General features: G+C 42.0%; 1 protein-coding gene and 1 long non-coding RNA gene across 3 annotated transcripts in view; one reads left to right on the top strand and one right to left on the bottom strand.

Moving 5' to 3' along the window:
- LOC147103182 (uncharacterized) overlaps nucleotides 1-3,358 on the bottom strand; it is a 48,851-nt gene extending 45,493 nt beyond the window's left edge. For both annotated transcript variants that reach the window (XR_015072909.1, XR_015072908.1), the window contains exon 1: nucleotides 3,283-3,358. This is a non-coding gene — a long non-coding RNA (uncharacterized LOC147103182). The remainder of the gene's footprint in view (nucleotides 1-3,282) is intronic.
- Nucleotides 3,359-3,450: 92 nt separating this feature from the next.
- The window catches only part of LOC147103181 (protein argonaute-3), a 160,103-nt gene continuing 144,608 nt past the window's right edge, over nucleotides 3,451-18,945 (top strand). The window contains exon 1 of the mRNA XM_085962566.1: nucleotides 3,451-3,953. Coding sequence (XP_085818692.1) covers nucleotides 3,935-3,953 — 19 coding nt within the window. The 5' untranslated portion in view covers nucleotides 3,451-3,934. The remainder of the gene's footprint in view (nucleotides 3,954-18,945) is intronic.

The following is an 18,945-nucleotide window of genomic DNA, read 5'->3' as shown; positions in this document are numbered from 1 at the left end:
GTCCACTCAAACTGGGATATCCAATCCAAAACCAGAAACCAGATGGATGGTGAACCCTATCAGATGATCGTTGTAAGCAGTGTAAAATGTTCTTTTATATTAATAGTATCTCAGAATAGAACTCTTACTCCATGGGAGATAACACAAAGTTTTGTCTAAACTGTGTTTTTAAAATTAAACTTCAGACTCCCTCACGTGTCGGATTCCAAGGCAAGTTAGCATTTGAAAAAGCTGTGAGAATTCACTCTTGAACTTCCATAAGAAATGCTACAAAATTCATAAATTTACTGTTTTGTTTTAAAGGAAATTCCCTTTCTAAGATTGTGATCTAGGAAAAAAAAATCCTTCCTCAAAGTAAAGGTAAAGCAGAACCAGAAGGTCCAGATTCAATTCTTAGTCTGTCCTGAGTTAGCTCATTTCAACCTGTCAGGCTTTGGTCTCAGTGAAGTTAGATTACAAAGGGGAAAATCATAGAAACATAGAACATAGAAAAATAGGAGCAGGAGTAGACCATTCAGCCCTTCGAGCCTGCTCCACCATTCAATATGATCATGGCTGATCCTCTATCTCAATACCATATTCCCGCTCTCTCCCCATACCCCTTGATGCCTTGAAATCTATCTATCTCCTTCTTAAATATATTTAGTGACTTGGACTCCACAGCCTTCTGTGGTAGAGAATTCCATAGGTTCACCACCCTCTGAGTGAAGAAATTTCTCCTCATCTCAGTCCTAAATGTCCTACCCGTATCCTGAGACTGTGACCCCTCGTTCTAGACGCCCCAGCCAGGGGAAACATCCTCCCTGCATCTAGCCAGTCTAGCCCTGTCAGAATTTTATACGTTTCAATGAGATCCCTCTCATTCTTCTAAACTCTAGTGAATACAGGCCTAGTCGACCTAATCTCTCCTCATACGACAGTCCTGCCATCCCAGGAATCAGTCTGGTGAACCTTCGCTGCACTCCCTCTATGGCAAGTATATCCTTTCTTAGGTAAGGAGACCAAAGCTGCACACAGTACTCCAGGTGTGGTCTCACCAAGGCCCTGTATAACTGTAGTAAGACATTCTTGCTCTTGTACTCAAATCCTCTTGCAATGAAGGCCAACATACCATTTGCCTTCCTAACTGCTTGCTGCACCTGCATGTTTGCTTTCAGTGACTGGTGTACAAGGACACCCAGGTTCCTCTGTACATCAACATTTCCCAATCTATCACCATTTAAGTAATACTCTGCCTTTCTGTTTTTCCTACCGAAGTGGATAACTTCACATTTATCCACATTATACTGCATCTGCTATGTATTTGCCCACTCACTCAACTTGTCTAAATCGCCTTGAAGCCTCTTTGCATCCTCCTCACAACTCACAATTCCATCTAGTTTCATGTCATCAGCAAACTTGGAAATATTACATTTGGTTCCCTCATCCAAATCATCATTGATATATATTGTGAATAGCTGGGGCCCAAGCACTGATCCCTGTGGTACCTCACTAGTGTCCACCTGCCACCCTGAAAAAGACCCATTTATTCCTACTCTCTGTTTCCTGTCTGTTAACCAATTTTCAATCCATGCCAGTATATTATCCCCAATCAGCCATGATTTCTGCTCCTAACTGCTAACATGCTACAAATGCATGTGTATGGGCATTGGGCTCAGTTGCGTTGTTCCCCAACAGCTGAATAGCCTAACAGTCACTCTCTTCACTTGCACATGAAGAATGGCTACTTGGGTGAAACACTGAAGAGCAATCAGTGCCTGAGGAGTCAGGTGCCTACAGAAGCCAATAACTTCAGGAGAGGAAGGGAGTAAACTAGCAACAAAAAAGCTAAAATAAAAACAGAAAGGAGGGAAATACTCAGCAGGTCAGGCAGCATCTGTGGAGAGACAAACAGAGTTAACGTTTCAGGTCGATGATTTTTTGGCAGAACTGGAAAAGGTTAGAGATGCAAGAGGTTTTAAGCAAGTACAGAGGCAGGAAAAAGGGGGAGGGGAGGAAAGAACAAAAGGGAAGATCTGTGATAGGGTGGAAGGCAGGAGAGATTAAATGACAAAAGGGCTGATGGTGCAAGGCAAAAGACGATGATAATGGGACAAGTAAATAAATAAAAGATGGGTCTAGAGGAGGTGTAAATGGGAATATCAGAATCATCAGCAACAAAAAAGCTGTACCACTGCTACAAACATCTGATAAAAACAATTAAAAACAGAAGCCACCAGCACAGTATCAGTAGCACCGAAGTGCTCGGTCACGGAATACTTTGCAGTGGGTTCCCACTCACAATCCCGATACTCTTGTGTTTCTAATTTTACCTATAGTGAGGTACCAAGAAGAAGCCAAGGAAAATCGGCTGATGAGTCAAAGCGGAGCATTCTTCCACACCACCTAGTGGCAGTTTTCAGAGGGGCAGTGGAGAACGTCTGGGTCTTCTTAACCATGTGGGTGGTGCAGAGAGCAAAATATGTTTAGCATATCTAGAGTGTTTTTTTTACAATACTAATTAAATATAGAAATAATAATCTACAGAAGCTGTCGCCATTGTACATGGTCCAAGAACTTCAGAAGGGCTAGGATGTACATGACAAGAATTCAGGACTTTCTTATCGTCCTGAGATGTGCAGATGCTTCAAAAAATCACCAGCTGGTCCGAGAATCCCCCACACCCCCCTTCCTTCCTTTGTAATTTGATTAATCCTACTTGACCTCAATTGCCGGGGATATAAATAAGAATGGTGGTCAGTAATTATTGACAGGATTAAACTACTTCTAGTGTTTCTACTTTATTTGAGTGGAGGTCTTACCCCTTATTTAAAACGTTATCTTCTCATCTCACTTGGGATATTTCGGGCAGGTTGCTGAACAACTAGAACTGCTTACTCACAAAAAAATGTGGGTCACCCACTTATTGTTGACCATCGGGAAACATTTCCACTGCATCAGAAGCCTCTACACATGGAGGGCGAAGAGTTCAGCACTCTCATTTGTAATCCTGTGCTCTCCTTTTACTAACCCTGCAAGAAGACACATGATAAAACAAATAACAGCGGACCCTTCAACACAGCCATTTCAAGCCTGAAGCAGCCCTGAGGAGAAAGAAGGATCGGCGGCTTTGCTGGAAATAAAATTGATCACATTGCCAAACTTGAGCTGTGCTTATTTTGAGCCTGGTGCAATAGGATTTGGTAACGAAACCCAGCCGAATAAATCCGCGGTGTCAGTAAAAAAAAACTGGGGGAGGGGGGGAAACAAATCTTTCGGGTGACAGAAAATCAAAAATTGTACCTTTAAAAATCATCCTCCGAAAGCAGGCCGCGTCTCCTTAGAAACCGATTTACGGAGGAGGGGAGCGAACGCGGTGACGTCAGACGTACCGCTCCGCTCATGTTTAATTAACATACGTGGTGACGTTTAATCTGCCGCCCAAGAAACTTAGGAATAATTAAGTCGAGGCCGCCAATCGTCGTTTCCGGCGGTTGGGTGACGGTTGTTCCGGTTGGGAAGACGCCGTAGCCGAGCAGAAAAAGACGAAAGCGGCGGAAAAAAAACAAGCGGAGAGCGCGCGGGAGGCCCGAGAGGAGAGCGAGTGATCGAGGCACTGAGGCACCGCGCACCCTGCTCCGCCGAAACCGCCTGCCGAGCTCGGGGATCGTCTCCGGCCCAGTTAGCGGGAGCCCCACCACCCGCCGGTATTTCATCCTTTGCCGGGAGAAGAGAGAGAGAGAGAGAGCGCGAGTGCTGCGGCCCCCGAGACACCAGAGCTGCGCCAGCCGGAGAGGGAGAGAGACAGCTCCTCCAGCAGCCGGGATCCAAGTGAGGCGGGACAGAGCGAACCGGGTCACCCCGCCGGTTTCGAGACCCGAGTGCCGGCTGGTTCCGTCCGTCAGAGGCCGCTGGAAACCAAGTTGAGGAGCGTGTGTAGGAAGGGGCTCCATGAATGGAAATCGGAACCCCAGGTATGAGGGGTCGCTGCTTGAATCTGCCCTTAAACGCGGCTGGAGAGAGAGGAGGGGGTGGATCTAAGTGTGATATCGGCCAGAGAGACTCAAACTACCATAGAGCGAGGAAATAGCCGGGCGGAGAGAGATTGATTTATAAACGGGGCTGCTGGAAAGTCCGAGTTTAAGTAGAGGGAATCCATAAATCAAAAGTCTCCTAGTCGCTGCTAACCTTTTAGAAATTGTACTTCTGTACCTTCTCTACACGGACTGGGTTTGTTGGAGGCGGTTTGCAGTGTTCTGGGGTGGTAGAGGCAGGATTTTGATCAACCTGCTCAGTAAATTCCCTGCGGCTAGCAGCACCTGGTCACTGAGACTGGCCGTTGGAATGTATGGGTCCCACCTGTCACACTGATCTTGCCACCGATCATTTTGTTAAGTCTGCGTTTCGTAGCTGTAACCGAAATATGGAGAGAGGGAGGGGTGTCATATGAGTCTAGAGAGCAAGACAATTCAACAACAATATTATACACCAAAAGAAAAAAATCTGCCGATGCTGGAACTCTCAAACAAAAGCTGAAATGCTGGAAACACTCAGCACGTCAGGATAATTATTTCTTAAGGCTAAAGGGATCAAGGGATATGGGGAGAAGGCAGGGACAGGGTACTGAATTTGGATGATGAGCCATGATCTCATTGAATGGCGGAGCAGGCTCGAGGGGCCGAATGGCCTACTCCTGCTCCTATCTTCTATGTTTCTATGAGAACAGCCAGGCTAATGTTTCAAGTCTACACCTGAAACATTAACTCATCTATTCTCTCCACAGATGCCGACTGACCTGAGTGTTTCCAGCATTTTCTGTTACAGAAGAACATACACTTGTATAGCGACTTTGGTGTAGAATAACGTGCCATGGTACTTCAGAGGCGTAATCATACAAAAATGGACACTGAGACGAAGAAGATATTGTGGGGGGGTGGGTGACCAAAAGCTTGGTCAAAGATAGATTTTTGAGGCAGAGGGGAATCCCAGAGTATGCGGCCTAGATGCTTGAAGGCACAAGTAAGGGCTTGCATGAAATGCCAGGGTCAGAAAGAGAGAGTTCAGCCGGGGGGGCGCAGCGGTGGTTTGTAGGGCTAGAAAAGGTTATAAAGAGAGTGGAGGATGAGACCATGATGGGATTTAAACACAAGCTTATACAGCTTGCCTATATATTTATAAACGGGTAATAGTGAAGGAAACAATGCTGAAATGTACAGTGCAGTACAATGACAAAGTAATTTACTTTGAAAGATTGAGATCGCAGTAACTTGACTGGCTGTATGAATTGGTGCTGTCACTTAAATTCTAATGTTTCATTGCAGAATAATTTCTGATATGCCAACTTTAGCTTTGTGTTTTGTCTAGTTTGATTGTAAACTGAAAGATGCAAAAACTTGGCAGCAAAAGGTACTTCTACACTTGTAAGCTAAACAATATTTACTGCCCTGACGATGGAAGATCTGAGGAAACTAGTACATGTTAATATCCTGTATGAAATGATAGCTGTGATACTGCCTGCTGCTGAAGGAATTGATTGCGGCAACATTGAAAAATATCCCCACTTTTTAATCGTGTCCCTTTTCAATTAATATTTGTAATAGTCATTTAAAATAATGACTTGTGAAGGATTAACATCCCTTATGTTAAAAATGAGCTTAAAAACTTACAGGTTTTGAAAACTGGTGCAATAGCGCTGTAATACAGGGAAACTGTACTGAGTAATCACGTATGATTAATTCTCTCATGTTTGGAGGCATTTACAGTAATTGACTAATGGCCATATTGGCAGCATGGACACAGTAGTGCTCTGTACAGACACATCTTCTAAGATATTTGACTGAATTTGGCTGATACTGCTTTTCTAAAATGAACACTCAAATTTGTGTGAAATAACAACAGAAAATGCTGGAAAAACTCAGCAGGCCAGGCAACATCCGTGGAGTGAAATTAGAGTCGACGTTTCGGGTCTAACCCTTTTTCATAATTGTCACAACTGAGAAAAGCAGCCTGTGGAAATAGAAATAGGAACCTAGGCATCACTCTCGGTTCTAGCAACTGGTGAATAAGGTAATACTGGTCCTATGCCACGTTATATTTTCATACGGTTAATCTGATGAAAAGAGTTCGCACAATTTACCTGCTAATTTTCAAACCTGACTCTTCAAGTCCGGTATCTATTAACAATCTCCCTCCTTTAGGCTTGCCATGCACCATTCTCTGCCCAGTATTGTGGTAGACGAGCTGTGAGCCGTTCCCAGCTCTCTGCTGATGTACTCTTGTATTAGCCGCGCACAAGAGTGGATCTGGGTAACGTTTAATTTTTTTTTTTCTTCCCATCTGTTGGCAAGGTCTCTGTGAAAATTGCTGACTTGTGTTCTACTGCTCCACATGCTGTTGGGTTGAGAGGATTCAGGCTATGAATATTTTCAATTATGTTGCTCCCTTACTAACCCATCACTGACACATTTTCCTTCCCACTCTTATTTAAAAAAAAAAAAAAAAAAAATGTGAATGGCCTTCTGAATTGGTTGCATTCGGCAATTGTTCACCAACAGTTAACTTTGTTGACAAATTTCAGTTTAATTTACAAAATAATTTTATCCCAAGCAATTCCAATGATGAATTGAGTCCAGAGGTGCTGAAAAGTCTGTTTGAACTTTTTTATTTGGCAGTTGCTGGTAGTTGCAATGCTAACTTGGTAAAACTGGTACAGGAAACTTTGGTTTATCCGGAGGTTAACTGTCCGGAATGCTCGAGCCACCGGCAAAAATCAGGAGCTGTTTCGTTAGGTTTTTTTTCTTTTCGTTGCTTTTTTTTTCACCAGTCAGGCTCTGCAAGGTCTCGCTGAAGCTGTTGCTAAGCTACAGAGACGCAAGGTTAAAAGTTAAAGTTAAACGGTTAGATACCTATAGAAATGTGTTGTTGTGTAGGCTGGTTATAGTGCCATAGCCAGTATTTGTCTCCATAAGTTATATTGTTGCGAGCGCAGCCCTAATACATCTGTTTAGAAGCAGCAACAGGGTTTGTTGCCAGATACGGAGCTCAAAATCTCCGTATGTTTCAACATTAGCGCTGGTTTGCAACAGATGGGACGGCAACAGCTCGGTCCCGTCGGTGCCGGATAGCACAAAGTTTCCTGTAACTCCACCAGCCACTAAAGGACTAGTGTGTTTCTGTGAAGTTTATTTAAATACCCTCCTCTTCTAGCAAACTGGAACAAAAAAGGTCGCACCCATCTGGTCCTAGCTCGCTCCAGATCATTATGGAAAAAGTTGTGATAATAAGACAGCTTGCCATATCTGTTATAATAGCACAATACTGCGGATGCTGGAAATCTGAAATAACAACAGAAAATGCTGGAAATACTCAGTAGGCCAGGCAGCATCTGTGGAGAGAGAAAAAGAGTTAACGTTTCAGGTCTAGGACCCTTCATCAGCTTTTTCCAGTTCTGATGAAGGGTCCCAGACCTGAAACGTTAACTCTGTTTCTCTCTCCACAGATGCTGCCTGGCCTGCTGAGTTTTTCCAGCATTTTCTGTTGTTATTGGCATATCTGTTGCTGTGAAATACCTGTTGTCAGGTTAACCTCCCTGAATTTGAAAATGGAAGCTTTGCCAAGGTAGCAGGAGTGCTTGAAATTAATTTAAACTACTGGTAGAATCATAGTATTTAGCAATTCTGTTGCTAATGCCACCATAAGGAACACAGCTCCCTTAAATCAAAGTCCTGACTATAATCCCAATGAAGTAAAATACATGGAGTAAATTCTGGGAGCATAATGCCAATTATTGCAGGACTTTGTACAATCTAGCCTGAAAAGTTACCAATGAGTCCTTTACAGATGTATACCTGTTGCTATGGATCATGTGTGCAACCTCCAGAGTGGCACTGATATATGTATTACATTATGAAAATACAGAAGCTCTCTTGGAGATCATTTTCTTCTGTTTCGGAGGTGATAAAATAAAGTATGAACGTCCTCTCTGTAGCAGTAGTTTGAAGATACAGATAAAGTAACATCCAGCATTTATTGGCAATAGCTAGGAAGCATTGTCTGAAGAGAGAATTTGGTCTGCAATTTTATAAGAACATAAGAAATAGGAGCTGGAGTAGGCCCTTTGAGCCAGCTCCGCCATTCAATAAGAGTTAAAAGGTTAGATACCTATAGAAATGTGTTGTTGTGTAGGCTGGTTATAGTGCCATAGCCAGTATTTGTCTCCATAAGTTATATTGTTGCGAGCGCAGCCCTAATACATCTGGATTTAGATTGTTATAGCTGTATTTTAGATAAAATGGTTGGCTACTTCCAAACCTTATTAGCTACAGTGCAATGGATGTCGGTCTTAAACTGAAACTTAGAATGTAAATCTGTGCTGAATGCAAACCACCCAAGTTAAACTTGGTCATTTTCTAGCAAATTAAATGCTAGAAATACGAAGGAAGACTTGAAAAATTGAGACATTTGTTGTTAAAACAGAGGAGATTACATTGATTTGATAGAGGTATTTACTTGAAGGGATGGGGCAGAGTGGATTGAAGCGGACTGTTTCCAGTGGTTGAGGCGTCTGGAACAATGGGACAGATATAATAATAAATGCAAGAGATGTATGACCGAGAGCAGGACAAACATTTCAAACGGAGGGTTGCGAGACACGTGTGATGAGAACTACTGCTGCTGTGGAGGATGAACACCAGTATGGATTGGTTGGGCCGAATGGCTCATTTCCATGTTGCAGGGATCTTAACTACTTTTATCTTAAGTATCCGCTTGGCTCTGTGGTAGCATCCTCCCCTCTGAACCAGTAGGCTCTGGGCTCAACCCCCATTCCAGTGATACTGCCAAAAGTGTAGCACTGAGGGAGTGCTGTGTAATTGGAGGAGATGTTGAACTGAAGCCCTGTCTGTTCAAGTTGATGTAAAAGAAAAAGAAAGACTTGCATTTATATAGCACCTTTCTCTACCTCGGAACATCCTGGGGTGTAGTCACTTTTGTAATGTAGGAAACACAGCAGTGAGTTTGCGCACAGCAAGCTCCCACAATCTGTTTTGGTGATAATTGAGGGATAAATATTGGCCAGGACACCAGGGATAACTCCCCTGCTCTTCTTTGAAATAGTGCCATGGGATCTTTTATGGCCACCTGAGAGAGCAGACGGGGCCTCGGTTTAACGTCTCGGCAGAAAGACGGCACCTCCAACAGTGCAGCACTCCCTCAGCACTGCACTGGAGTATCAGCCTAGATTTATGTGCTCCAGTCTCTGGAGTGGGACTTGAACCCACAACCTTCTGACTCTGAGGCGAGAGTGCTACCAACTGAGCCACTGCTAGGATGTAAAATGTTTTATAGTACTATTCTAAGGAAGGAAGTTCTTCTAGTCATGACCAACATTCCTCCCACATCACTAAAACATAATTTATTTCATTCGATAGCAAAATACTGCAGATGCTGGAAATCCAAAATAACAACAGAAAACACTGGAAAAACTCAGCAGGCCAGGCAACATCCGTAGAGAGAGAAACAGAGTTAACGTTTCCGGTCGAAACCCTTCTTCAGAACTGAGAAAAAAGCAGGAAATGAAACAGATTAAAAAGCAAGTTTGGGGGCTGGGAAATGGGGGAGGGGATGAAAGAACGAAAGGGAAGTTCTGTGAGGTGAAGAGACATTAAGAGATATTCAAGGCGAGACGAGATGGTAATAGGGCGGGTAAAGAGTACCTGTCCTATTACCATCTCGTCTCGCCTTGAATATCTCTAAATGTCTCTTCACCTCACAGAACTTCCCTTTTGTTCTTTCATCCCCTCCCCCATTTCCCAGCCCCCAAACTTGCTTTTTAATCTGTTTCATTTCCTGCTTTTTTTCTCCGTTCTGAGGAAGGGTTTCGACCTGAAACGTTAACTCTGTTTCTCTCTCCACAGATGTTGCCTGGCCTGCTGAGTTTCTCCAGCGTTTAATTTATTTCATTGCTGTTCATGGGACCTTGCTGCGTTCAAATGTGCTGGCAAGTTTGCCTATGTCACAGTGACTACATTTCAAAAGTGATTCATGGGTTGTGAAGCACTCCAGTGATGTCTTGAGGAAGTGAAAAGTGCTAAATAAATGCAAGTTCTTTTTTCTTGCCATGATTTCCATAATTCCAGCTAATTTATGATTGTTACTGGATGGGGTGGTTGGAGGTGTCCTGCTGGCCTTAACACTAGAAATTTAACCTTGCAAGTTGGAGATCTGAGCACCATTCATGGAGATTTCTGTGGACTGAATAAGTGCTGAACATTGCAGTTTATGCTTTGAAATACATAGTAGCAACGTGACCATGAAGAGCATTTTGCAAGGCTACACATAGGGATGAATATATAATCATCACACAACTGATGTTGTAGTGTGAAGTTCTTTATTAGTACAATTATAAATACCAATCCACTGCAGCAGCAGTAACCTTTTCTAAATGGGAGGAGGAAAGAAGCAAAAATTAGTCGCTCCAAGGAAAATAAAAGACAAAGTTCTAATTCAATTTTAGGCAGCTTGCATAATCTGGCACATTCAGGAGCAGAAACAATGTAGAAAAACAGACTCATTCCCTGAACAGGTACCAGAGAACAATTATTTGCTCCAGTTGAATTTTGATTGCTCTGTATTCAGCTGACATCATGACTGCACAGAATAGTCAGGCAACAGCCTTAAGTAATAGTTGGTCCAGTCTCCGTTACTGGATAAGCTTGATCTTGGTAATTTGAGAAATCATGCACACTTGATGTACTACTTGTCCCAGATTATGTTTGTCTGTCATGAGCAAGATGCAGTTTCTAAGTAAACATAAAATTGAGATGAACGTTTGTGCACAATTTTTTATATGCAGATTGTACTCAGCATGTTTTGAGTCAGTCACATTTGATCTCTGCGCTCCTCCAATTCTGATCTCTTGCGCATCCCTGATTTTCATTGCTCCACAAGTGGCAGCTCTGGTTTCAGCTGCCTAGGCCCTAAGCCCTGGAATTCCCTCCCTAAACTTCTCCACCTCCTCCTCCTCCTTTTAAGATGCTGCTTAAAACCTACCTCTTTGACCAAGCTTTTGATCACCTGTCCTACTATCTCCTTATGTGGCTAGGTGTCAAATTTTGTTATTGTTAGAACAGGAACGAGGTAGGTTTTAAGGAGCATCTTAAAAGGAGGACAGAGTGGTAGAAAGGCAGAGGATGTTTAGAAAGGAAATTCCAGAGTTTAGGGCCTAGACAACTGAAGGCATGACCGCCAATGGAGGGCCAAAGGAAATCGGAGATGCACAAGAGGCTGGAATTGGAGATACTCTGAGGGAACATACAGATCAGGAAGTCTTGAGTTCAATTTGTGATCTGCGCTGAATTTGCTGATCTCGGGTGGGGAAAGAGAAGAAAACAGCCACCAGGTTCTGTGTGTGTGGGGGCAGTATTGGCCTTGTTTGTGATAATCCCTACTTGCATAATCTGATACTTGCTGTCAAGGCGTATACCTGATGGCCACTTGGGAAAAGTCCAAAAGGATTGCTGATGCTCATGGGATTGTATCCCAGTCTGAATCACTTTAGTAGAGGAGGGGGAGGCAAAACACCTTGAGCAGTAAGATATGAAATAGTGAATGGAGACACTGTTTTAGCGTATTATTGCAAATGATTTGGTATTTTAGTATTGATTATAAGCTCATAGACTTATCCTCTATGATGTAGAGATGGCCAGTTGTGATCACCCAGTAACAACTTGCATTTATATAATGCCTTTAACACTGAAACATGTCCAATGATGCTTCCCAGAGGTGTAAAGGGGGAAAAAATGAACACTGAGCTCGAGGAGTGACCAGAAGTTTGGTCAAAGAGGGGGGGGGGTTTATGAAGCATCTTGGATGAGAGTGAAGTGGAAGAGCTTAAGGAGGGAATTCCTGAGTGTGGAGCCTTGGCAGCCAAAGGCACAGCCAGCAAGAGTAGAGTGAAGGAAGGGATGTACAAGAGGCTGGAGAGAGAGGACTGGAGATTTTGGATGTGGGAGTTTGTAGCACTGAAGAAGGTTACAGAAATAGGAAGGGGTGGGACCATGAAGGTAATTCAATAAAACTATTGGAATTTTACATTTTAAGTTGTTGGAGGAACCAGGAGAAAATCAAGTTCGGGGGTTATGGGCGGATAGGATGTGGTAGCAGAGTTTTGGATGAGGTGAAGTTTACTGAGGGTGGGGGATGGAAGCTGGCCAGGAGAGCAGTGGAAGAGTCGTGTCTGGAGGTGACTAAGATATGAATGAGTGTTTCATTTGCAGATGGCCTGAGGTAGGGGGCGAAAGATTTGTGCTGGAGAGGATATAGGGTCAGGAGTTCAGCTCATGGTCAAATAGGACAGGAAGGTTGACACAGTCTGGTGCAGCCTGAGGCCGTGGCCGAGGAAAGGGATGGAGTTGATGGTGAAGAGGAAAGCTAAGGGAGAGCAACTTGTTCAGAATGTGAACCATATTTTCCCAGATGCCGTATTGCCTCTTAATAGCCCTATTAATGCAATTTAGCAGCTCTTTAATTAGTTCACAATTTTATGGATGATTATGAATTTCAGATCATAAGTGCGATTAAATTATTTTGTCCTTCCCCTCTTTTTAAAAAAAATAATTGTTTTTGCTTTCTTTTTACGACTGGCTATTCTCCTGGCACAGAAGTTAGCCAGATGATCTCTTTTTTAGTCCTCTTGAGGAGCGTGAGCAAATCTGGGGTGACTTGCTAAATGTTTCTGCTGTGGGAGAAAAAAAAATCTGATGTATACTTGGTGTGTCTCCCAAATACACAGTGACATGGGGAGTCAGGGGTACAGGCCTCTGTTCTATCATGTCTTGTTGCAACACGGTGCATCAAATTGCTGTGCCTTTGCACCACCCTTAATCAGCCATGCTTACAATGTCTATCCTGTTCGTTTAGGTGGAGATTGACAGCTGGTGCATCAGTTGTTTACAACTCTGGATGCTTTTATTATAAGGCATACTCACACCAGCTACTTCCATGGTTTTACTGGCTGATGCTCGCAATTTGAATTATAGTGTCGTGTACTTAGAATTCTATTTACAATTGCGCTGCATTATATCCACGTTTGCCAAAAAATAGCCTTTTCAGTTTATTGACATGTACAGTAGCAATCCGGAAATAGGTATTTAATTTTTAAACAATGTGGTATGTTTTACTTCAGTTTAAGATTGGCTAGATTATGCCAATACTTTTTGAACCATGGGTAATCTAATAAAAAAAATTAAAAAATTCAAGTAAATTGTAAAGTTAAACCTTTATTGATCTGCCAATGTGTCAAATATTTAGCAAATTAGCATTCATCTTCAGTCATGTTTGTACAGGCATCCTCTATTGAAAATTCACTTTCCTTGGAGCAAAAGATTTTTTTTTACACATTTTTCAAAACCTTCAACATAAAGCAATAAAATTGATTTCTTCTACTATTGTTTTGCCACATGCCTCCATTTTGATTCCAAATTCCACAGCCACACTTGGAGTTGCTCTGTGGCCATTAGTAGCCCTATATTTCAGGCATTGCTTAAGTTATTGGGTCAGGGAGATAGATTCTACCAGGATAGGTAAGTACGTTATCAGGTGCCATTAGCACTCACGCTCAAAGAATCGATAGTTGTGGATTTCCATAATATTACACTCATTGACATAATTGGAGATTTCTTTTGCAGGCAACCTCCAACACACTAGGAGCTGCCATGGCTCAAATCCATTAGCTGCCATTAGGGGAATTACATTTTTTTTAATGAATCTTGCAATTTGATGTTCATGTGAAAAAAGCAACTGGAAAGAAAGAACTTTGCCTTTGTAGCAATGTTCAATATAGCAAAGCAGAGTTCAGCTTATCCAATTAGTCATGTCTAGTCTTCAACAGCATGTGGTGGAGTAGAATCATTAACCTGAAAACAACACTTCAATAGTTTGTGCTACCATACAAATAATGTAATACTGGTACCGAAACTAGTGATGAGCAGCCTTTGACATGCAATATCAAGATCACCTACTCAAAACTGTGGTTGCTTCCATTTACTACAACAACAGCTTGCATTTATATAGCGGCTTTAACGTGGTAAAACAACCCAAGGCATGTCACCGGAGAGTTATCAAACAAAATTTGACTCCGAGCCAAATAAGGAGATATTAGGACAGGTTGGTCAAAGAGGTAGGTTTTAAGGATCGTCTTAAAGGAGGAAAGAGAGGTGGAAGTTTAGGGAGGGAATTCCAGAGCTTGGGGCCTAGGCAGCTGAAGGCACAGCTGTTAGTGGTGGAGTGAGGAAGGATGTTCTCCTTATCTGAGGAAGGATGTTCTTGCCATGGAAGGAGTTCAGCGAAGATTCACCAGGCTGATACCTGGGATGGCAGGAATGACGTATGAGGAGAGATTGTGTCGATTGGGCTTATACTCACTGGAGTTTGGAAGAATGAGAGGGGATCTCATTGAAATTTATAAAATTCTGACAGGACTGGACAGACTAGATGCAGGAAGGATGTTCCCGATGGCGGGGGAGTCCAGAACCAGGGGACACAGTCTAAGGATAAGGGGTAAGCCATTTAGGACTGAAATGAGGAGGAATTTCTTCACCCAGAGAGTGGTGAACCTGTGGAATTCTCTACCACAGAAGGCAGTAGAGGCCAATTCATTAAATATATTCAAGAAGGAGTTGGATATATTTCTTAAGGCTAAAGGGATCAAGGGATATGGGGAGAAAGCAGGGACAGGGTACCGAATTTGGATGATCAGCCATGATCGCATTGAATGGCGGAGCAGGCTCGAGGGGCCGAATGGCCTACTCCTGCTCCTATCTTCTATGTTTCTATGAGTGATGTTAAATCGGGGATGCACAAGAGGCTAGAATTTAGCAGATTAATTAAGATTCATTGCCTGCAACTGAACGGTGGCTAATCAATTCTTGGACATATTGATCGACAGCTTCCAAAGGAAAGTGCTAGAGGAGTCAAACCAGGAGGTGATAAAAGCATGAATGAGTGTTTTGTTAGTGGAAGTGTGGGGAGCAGGTAGAGATGGAGGTGGGAAGTATGGTGGAGGTGAAAGAAAGCTACGTTGGTAACAGATTGGAACTATGCTAATTGTTCTTCTGAACCCTCTCAGGTTCCAGATATGCCGTACCACATGCTTTTTGCTGCAACTGCAGTCTTGAAATCTAGACTCATTATTTTACTGACTCAAACTCAAATTTTCTTAGGACCACAAAATTGTGCCTGATGTCCCTCAGTTTTTCCTTCCTGCAATCTCTTGTCACCTAACTGCACTACTTGATTTACCTCCGCTTTTCTCCTGCTGTTTTTAACTATGTTTATAATATGGACCTTAGCCATTCAAAGCATCTGGCAACAATTAACAGAAGGAGGGAATTCTCTGTTTATGTTTTAAAAATTACTGGGAAAGCTCATGCATGTCTAAACACTGAACCTCATATCTGTCCATCTGCCTATCCAAAGAGAGCATTTTAGGGTGGCTTCATTTTTTGTCTTTGTGGACTGCATTGAAGCATCGTTGGAATCCCGGGGGGCCACATATAAAGTTCAAAACCATGTTCCCATTTATTTCCACGCATTTCAAGTCTAACAGATACTTGGGAATTATCCACCAATGAGGTAACAGTGTGAAGAACAGCTCTTTCCAAACCTCTGGGCCCACAACATTCAAATTGAACCAATCTAATTTGAACAGGACAAACCAATGAAAAAACAAAATTGTGTGCAAGTAGGACTGAGTCATATGGGCTTCGGGGGTTGGATCGCCAGTGTTTGGATTCAGAATGAACACTGAAACACTACTGTATACACAACACAAGGGGAATTGAGTGAAACAAGAACATAATGCCATACTGGTGCAATATGAAGGCTACAACTAAACCGTATTACTAATACTGAGCTATAAATCCACTCTGGGGAAATTCAAGAACTTATTTTTAATTGCACACTGTCTCATCATCATAGTATGATTCATGCACTGGATTGATGATAAACTCTAACAAAGTGTTTCTTTGAATATGTTCTCCAGCCTTCTCTACCACCACCCCTCCCCCCCCCATGACTAGCAAATTTTGTAAATCTTTTTTTTTAATACTTGCAATGTGTCTGACAGTGAATATCCTGAGCATTCAGTTTATTCACATCATGATATGAAGCACAGTGAAACTCAGTGGGATTACTATCGAGGAGGGAAGTGAATTCAGACAATATGCATACATTACTAGGCAAGCTCATTGGATCTATTATATTTCCACTTTTTATTTCCACTTTTTAATCATTCAGGGCAATTTTCAGAATGTGGGATTCAAACTTAACTTTGCAGAACTCCTTGATTATGTTCCTGCTTTGTTGTGTTCACCCAACATTCTTTTATTCTCCTGTGCAATAGATCACGGAATGGCTAAAATTCTCATGGCAGTTTCGTTTCCCAGGATGTAGTTTTGTAGAGTTGATTTCGGCATGTAATATGGAAGCCTTTAGTATTGTGTGTGTGAACTTAATTGACCTATGCAAATACATCTTTCTGTTCCAAAAGGAGAAAACAATAAACTTTTCCGAGGAGAAAATAACGCTGGTGCAGAAACGTTTTCAGCTTTGAGTTTGAAGACAGTATTGTGGCATATCACTGATAGAGTTCTTCTGTATTTAACCATCCAAACTAAGCTTGCGTCCTGTGAATTCCGCATCACTTGATACTCCTTTGAAGTGTCATTTTGGCTCGGTTGGAAGCGCACTTGTCTCGGAGTCAGAAGTGTGTGGCTGGAAGCCCCAGTCCTGGACTTGAGCATGAAATCTAGGCTGGCGCTTCGCTGTAATGGTGAAACAATGCTGCGGTGTGGAAGTGCTGCTTTTTGGATGAGCCATTAAACAGAGGCCTGTCTGCTTGTTCCGATGTTTCAATTGGATGTAAAAGATCCCATGCACTATTTGAAGAGGAGCAAGGAGATCCCCCAGTGTCCTGGCCAACATTCTTCCAAACAATACTGCCAAAAACAGATTAACTGGTTATTTAGCTAATTAGCTGTTTGTGGGATCTTGCTGTTCATAAATTGGCTGCCACATTTGCTGACATAATTACAGTGGTTGCAGCTGTTAACTGATGAACAAGAAACACCATCTGAACCCCTTTGTTACATTACAGATTTGTAATTCACAACCAGCCATGCTGTATCCTCTACTGTGGAATGTACTTTGTGCTGCTAATGCTTTGTGCATGCATATTAATAGCAGAAACCAAATAGTGTTTTCTTTCTCACCCCCAGAATATCATGCTACAAACTTGGTATTTATATGGAGAGATTTTTTAAAATTGAGACAGGAGGAGCGGGGAGGGGAGAAGCACACAGCCATAAAGCATTATTTATACCTGTCTATGAAACTAGAGATGTATTCTTAAGCAGTGTGAGCATTCAGTCCCAACCCCTGCATCTCGCTTAGCAACTCTGCTAAGAGCCTATGAAACTCGAGCTATGGTTGTTAGGTTTGAGTGACGGGCAGCCCTGGGACTTCAAGCTAATTGACATCATTTTATTTGGAAGTCAGTACGTACTAGTGTTGAGCACATTTTATTCCTTTTGTGATTTATTTCTGTATTATTAATATATGTAGAATGAGCTTTAATGATACTTGGGCCGTAGAACTAAAGCTTTTACTGTGCACTGATACATTTGCAAAATCACATGTCCACTGGAATTTTTTTCAAAAAGTGATTTTGCTATTGAATTCTACTTTTTGTCTTTTTTCCTCTCCCACACCATTCCATTCTATTCCTGAGATTGTATGAATTTATCAGGTGACTTGCCAGTATTTTTAAAATGTAACATCTTCCCTTCGCAGCACAGCTGAGATTGGGATCTCTTCTGGGAAATCCTGAGCTTGAAAGCTTGTTCCCCACACAACCATGCTTTAAAAAAAATACATACCACTATTTTCTGGGGAGGTTGTTTTATTTGTCCCCGTATAATGAATTTGTTGCAGTTGGTTTAATATATTTTCCTGTTAGTGAGCAATTGGTGGTTATTCTGGGAGAACAACCTTATAGAGTCCCCTTTACTCCAAGGATGGATACAACATAAAATACTTGATAATATCTTAAGAACTACTTAAACTTGAACTTGAACATTTATAAGAGTTGGAACAGTTTGTTGTTTGTGCAGCTGAGATCGCATGCTCTGAAATTAATTTGAATGATTTAATGTTCTACAAATATTATAAACTGTGTTTTGAAATATATAGCTTTCGTGGCATGAAATTCCTGATACCCCAGTCTGCATCCTTGTGTTCAAAGCTGCAAGGCCATCAATGCTGGAATGGAATGGGCCTGATTTGATAACCATGCTGGTTTAAGCACCAATGCCACAGTTATTTTTTAATGAAGGGTTAGGTAGACTGTTGTCTGCATTGTATCACGCTTCATCAGGTTAAGAGTAAAGTTGCACTTCAAAATATTAATAAAAGCCAAACCATCTTCAAGTTAGAAAGAAAGATAAGTCATCATTGTTAATGTTTATATAGCCTAATATTTTTACAGTAGAATTACATAGAATATGCAGCACAGAAACAAGCCATTTGCTCCAACTAGCCTGTGCTGGTGTTAATTCTGCACACAAGTCTCCTCCCATTCTATCGATCTCATCTCAGCCTTTCAGCATATCTTTCTATTCCCTTTTCTCTCATGTACCTGTCTAGTTTCCTTTTGCAAGCATATAAGCTATTTGCCTCACTACTTCCTGTGGTAGCGAGTTTCACATTCTAACCACTCTAAGTAAAGACATTTCTCCTTATTTCCCTATTGGATTTATTAGTAACTGTCTTGTATTTATGGCCCCTAGTTTTGGATTCTCCCACAAGTGGAAACATTCTCTCCACATCTACCCTGCCCAACCCATTCATAATTTTAAAGACATCTATCAGGTCACCGCAAAGTCTTCTCTTTTCTAAAGTATAAAACCCCAA

Source organism: Somniosus microcephalus, chromosome 20, assembly GCF_052327205.1.
Source record: "Somniosus microcephalus isolate GS21.2 chromosome 20, FLI_Smic_1.0, whole genome shotgun sequence".
In the NCBI taxonomy this organism is placed as follows: Eukaryota; Metazoa; Chordata; class Chondrichthyes; order Squaliformes; family Somniosidae; genus Somniosus; species Somniosus microcephalus.
This window is presented reverse-complemented; position numbering and strand designations above follow the sequence as displayed.